At 36.9% G+C, this 5,267-nt stretch overlaps 1 protein-coding gene across 1 annotated transcript; it reads right to left on the reverse strand.

The window, feature by feature from the left end:
• Positions 1 to 3,869: 3,869 nt before the first annotated feature.
• Positions 3,870 to 5,023, reverse strand: LOC142182670 (uncharacterized). Its single transcript, XM_075257067.1, has 2 exons — positions 4,831 to 5,023; positions 3,870 to 4,437 (listed from the first exon to the last, which is right to left on the reverse strand). The coding sequence occupies exons 1-2, from the start codon at positions 4,930 to 4,932 to the stop codon at positions 4,114 to 4,116; spliced, it is 426 nt and encodes a 141-aa protein (XP_075113168.1). The 5' UTR covers positions 4,933 to 5,023; the 3' UTR covers positions 3,870 to 4,113.
• Between the last annotated feature and the right edge of the window lie 244 nt (positions 5,024 to 5,267).

Consider the following 5,267-nt stretch of genomic DNA (forward strand, 5'->3'; position numbering starts at 1 on the left):
GTTGTCTTTACTGATAATATCTGTATTTTACAGGCCCCTTCAATGAAGAGGCCTTTGGAAATTGGTAAAGTCAGTGATGGACTCTATCTTCTCTGCCCAAGGTGTCTCAAGAACAAACATTCAAGATTATTTGTAAGTAATCCAAATGCTAGTTCTATTTCTTCCACTTGTTGCACACACATCTCACATTGTTTTCATCATCCCACTGTAAATGGCTCACTGTCTAGAAATAGTTGCACATCTCATTTTGTTGTAAATACATGTTCCCCAAATAATAAAGTGCAACTTTCCATTGTGAATGGTGTTAATTCTTTGATGTCTTCAAGTAGTGACATAAATGTGTTGTGGCACAATAGACTGGGCCATGTACCCTTTGTCAAGATGAAGGGAATGTCTACTATCCTAGCATCCTTCTCCCCAAAACAACCTTTTACCTGCTCTGTCTACCCAATGGCAAGACAGGGAAGATTACCATTCCCAGAAAAATTCACTGATTCTACCAAGATATTTCAGCTACTTCATGTTGATCTCTGGGGTCCTTATCATATGCCAACCCATGATAATTTCAAATATTTCATCACCATGGTAGATGGTTAAAGTAGATCCACTTGGACTCACCTACTGACCAGCAAAAGTAATGGTCTCCAAGTCATCAAGAATTTTGTGTCAATAGTTGAAAACCAATTCAGTACCACTATCCAATCTATAAGGTCAGATAATGGCATGGAATTTAACAATACAGAAGCCAATCAGTTTTTCCTATCCAAATGAATTATCCACCAAAAGACATGTCCTTATACACCACAACAAAATGACATAGTGAAAAGAAAGTATAGGTACTTGTTAGAGACAGTTAGAGCCCTCTTATTCCAATAAAAATTACCCTTAAAATATTGGGGTGAATGTATCCTATGTGCAACCTATATATTAAACAGACTGTCTTCTTCTCATTCTAAAGTCAAGTCACCATATGAACTACTATATAATAGAAAGCCTACTTACTCTCATATGAGGAGTTTTGGGTACGTATGTTACCCTACAGTACCCAAAATCCACAAAGATAAGTTTGAACCTATAACCACAGCACATGTTTTTATTGGATATCCCTTTGGGGTAAAGGGGTACAAAGTGCTCAGTTTGGCCACCAAGAAAACACATGTATCTATAGATGTAATTTTTAATGAAAATGGCTTCCCTTTTTGCATGTCTAAGGGCACTACTTCATTTCCTCATACTGTTCAGTCTATTCCTTTCATTGATTATGTGTCTAATGAGAATGAGCAAAAGCAAACCAGTGAGTCAAATGATCAAAGAGTTTCAAATGTCACATATCTAGATTTATTTTCTATTCCTTCATACCTTTCTCCCAATGATATAGATTTACATACTCCAGAAGATACACCAAATGACTCACCAATAACATCTGCAAGCACACTTGAACATGTCTTAATACCAAGGCAATCTCATAGAATACACAAAGTTCCCATATACCTGAAAGATTATATTCACAAATTACCTCAACTCAAACCAAACACCAATACCACTAATACATCCTTTTCTGTCAATACCTTATCTTATCCCCATACTCACACACCTACTAAGAATCCAAATCAGAACAAACAGCTATGTATCCTGCTTGGCGGGCAGCAATGACACAAGCGTTTGAGGCATTGCATGCTAACAATACTTGGGAGCTAGTACCATTGCCAGTGGGGAAACAAGCCATAGGGTATAAATATGTGTACAAAGTGAAGCATAAGGCAGATGGTAGTGTAGAAAAGTTCAAGGCCAGGTTGGTGGTCAAAGGGTATACCCAGCAAGCTGGAATTGACTATACAGAAACATTTAATCCTGTGGTGAAAATTACAATAGTAAGAGCTCTCATAGCTGCGGCAGTCAAGAAAGGCTGGGACATGTTTCAGTTAGATGTGAACAATGCCTTTCTTCATGGGGACCTCCATGAAGAGGTATACATGGAAGTACCATAAGGATTGATGGTAGAGGACAGACATTTAGTATGCAAACTTAAAAAGTCCTTTTATGGTCTCAAACAAGCAAGTAGACAGTGGTATGCAAAATTGAGTGAAGCACTATGCTGCAAGGGATACACTCACTCTATGTATGACTATTCACTTTTCTACAAGAAAACAACTGAGTCAACAATATATGTGGCAGTATATGTTGATGATGTAATACTGACAGACACTAACAAAGAAGAAATAGAAGAACTAAACGCATTCCTACATGAAAGCTTCAAGATCAAAGATTTGGGTAAACTCCACTATTTTCTAGGGCTGGAAATATTGTATAAAGCTGATAGAATTGTAATTACACAAAAGATATTTGTGCTTGATTTACTGAAAGAATACAACTGCATGGATTATAGTAGTCTTGCTTCACCACTTGATCCATCAGTGAAGCTGAGAGCCAAAGAGGGGATTGCATTACCCGATACCACTTACTATAGAAAATTGGTTGGGAAATTAAATTTTCTCACCAACACAAGGATAAACATATCCTACAGTATACAACACCTCATCCAATTCATGCAAGACCCAAGAGAACCCCACCTGAAAGCAGCTTTTCACCTGCTTAGATACTTGAAAGGGTGATCCCTCAATGAGAATATTCATGTCACATGATCCAACCTATAATGTTAGAGCCTATTGTGACTCTGATTGGGCTGCTTGCCCAGATTCAAGGAAATCAGTAAGTGGGTACTTAGTTCTACTAGGAAATAGCCCTATATGCTGGAAATCTAAGAAGTAAGAGACAATTTCACTGTCATCAGCAGAGTCAGAGTACAGGGCATTCAAAAAAAGTAGTAGCGGAGCTGGTGTGGCTATGCAGATTATTTGAAGAACTCAATGTGCACTTCAACAAACCAGTAGAAGTTTTTTGTAACAGCCAATCAGCTCTACATATAGCACGAAATCCTGTGTTTCATGAGCGAACAAAACACATTGAAATGGACTGTCACTTTGTCAGAAGTAAGTTACAAGAGGGATTGATCTCACTTCAGCATGTAGCAACAAACAATCAGTTGGCTGATGTCCTTACCAAGGTCCTAACAGGAGTGAAACATTCAACAATATTGAGCAAGTTGGCAGTGTACATGACACCTCCAACTTGAGGGGGGTGTTGAGAGTTGTATAATTATGTATGTTGTTTATATGTATACTGTTATGTGATTAGTTGTATGTTAGTTGTTAGAGTAGTGTTAGTTGAGTAGTTAGTGGCCAGCTTAGCGTTAGTTGTTACACATGTGTATATATTCACAACAGTAATGAGAAAGACTAAACTTTCCACTTTCCACATTTGCTGCTCTATTTCTGATGAACTCTCTCTCTTAGAACTTTCTAGAATGACGCCATTGGAGCTCAAGATCGAGCTTCAAGCTCACATCCAAGTCAGATCTTAACAAATTCAAACTATGTGAACTTTGGATAATATTTTACAATGTATTTTTTTATTATATTGACATGAGAATAATTGCAACTTATAATACTTTTCATATAGTTTTAAAATATCCAAATTTTAATTTTAAAATATTGAGTTACTCTATTAGTGTCTTTAGAAGATTTCTCAAGTCAATCTCCCAGTCCAAATGTTTGTATAGCCTTTGACTTGTTCGATGGAGAAATTGAGATTTCCTTCATTTCGACCAAAGCTTATCATTTATGATTTATCCGTGAGACTGTGATGCATCGTATCTAGAATAATCTTGCTCTTTGTTTTCTTTTCGTTTCTTTTTTATATTTCTATTCCTCCCAACAGTTCCATAATTGTAATTACGAACATGCATATTTTCAAGTAGAAAAGACTATGACCACATCCACTTACTTTGAGTAGAAATAAAGGAAGCCATATTTTTCACCAAGAAACAAAGACGATAAATTAGAAAAACAAGACATAACCAACAATTCCAGTGACTGGGAAATTGAACCTAATACAACCTAAACCTAGTACATCCAAATCCTAATTTAGGAACAACACTAGATAACACAGTGAACTCGGAAATTAAAATACTACTAATACTTGGAAACTTCAAAACACTAAACGTACACTTGACACAAACATAGGAAAATTGGACATGCATGCAACAAAAAGTTTCTAGGGTTTGATACCACCAATGCCACCAAGACCACCACCAACACCACCAAGTCCTCCGGCACCGCCAACGCCGCCAGCTGCTCCACCAATGCCACCAAGCCCTCCAATTCCACTAACACCGCCTATTCCACCACCGACGCCCATGCCGCCACCAATTCCACCCAGAGTTGGCAATACACCAGCATATCCACCAACTCCTGCCCAGCCACCAACGCCACCAAATGCCAAAAAGTTCTTTTGGTCATCAAGTCCTTCACTGGGTGTTGGAGCTGTACTTATAACCTCAGTGTTTATCGTTAGACCTTGAGTCTGAACCTCATGAGCCTGAGCTAGACAAATTAGGAACGACTTTTGTTAGAAACAATGGTATATGAGATGATGCTACACTATAATTAATATATATATATATATATATATATATATATATATATATATATATAGATATAATAGTTTATATATGAGTTTAACTTTTATACATTAATAATTATAAAAAAAATTATACTACCATGTCACCTGCACCGTCCATAAAAAGTGTGAATGAAAAAATACATTATCTATCATGTCACTGATAACGTGAAAAGATAACTATAGTGTCCCGTCCGTAATGTTACATTTCACACTTTCTTATAACAGGTTAAATCAGTATACAAAAGTTAAATCTCTAATATATACGGAAGTAACATTATCCCTTTTAACAAAATAAAATAAAATGAAAACCTGAGTTTGGGGCTCGTTTGGTTTGGACACTTCAGGAATATTTCTTGCTGTTGCATGGACAAGTACAAGTCCAAACACAAACATTACGTACCAACTTGCCATTTTTTCTACTCTTACCCCTCTCTCTCTCTCTCTCTCTCTCTCTCTCTCTCTCTCACAATGGGATATGTTTTACTTCTGCTGCAGTGTGGTAAGGAAACAAATGGTGATGAACAGGGGTTTTTAAAGGAGCGAAAGAAGGGAGAGGACAGTTGTGAGGGCAAATATAGTAAATGCATGGTATTAAACGCAGCCCTAACAATCTCGAGAGTGGCATTCTTTCTGTATTGCACAGTGTTAGGTAGATAAAAAGAAGGGATCATTTAACGTTTTAATGTCAACTCAATAGACAACAAATTTCAAACAGTATATGTTTTTATGTCTCTCACGTTATTCAA

This window comes from Nicotiana tabacum, chromosome 7 (genome assembly GCF_000715075.1).
Source record: "Nicotiana tabacum cultivar K326 chromosome 7, ASM71507v2, whole genome shotgun sequence".
Taxonomy (NCBI): Eukaryota; Viridiplantae; Streptophyta; class Magnoliopsida; order Solanales; family Solanaceae; genus Nicotiana; species Nicotiana tabacum.

Excerpts from the sequence above, each read along its gene's own strand:
- LOC142182670 (XM_075257067.1), bottom strand. The coding sequence starts at position 4,932 with ATGGCAAGTTGGTACGTAATGTTTGTGTTTGGACTTGTACTTGTCCAT. Across the intron at positions 4,438-4,830 it reads CAAACGAGCCCCAAACTCAG|GCTCATGAGGTTCAGACTCA; the intron begins GTTTTCATTTTA and ends TGTCTAGCTCAG.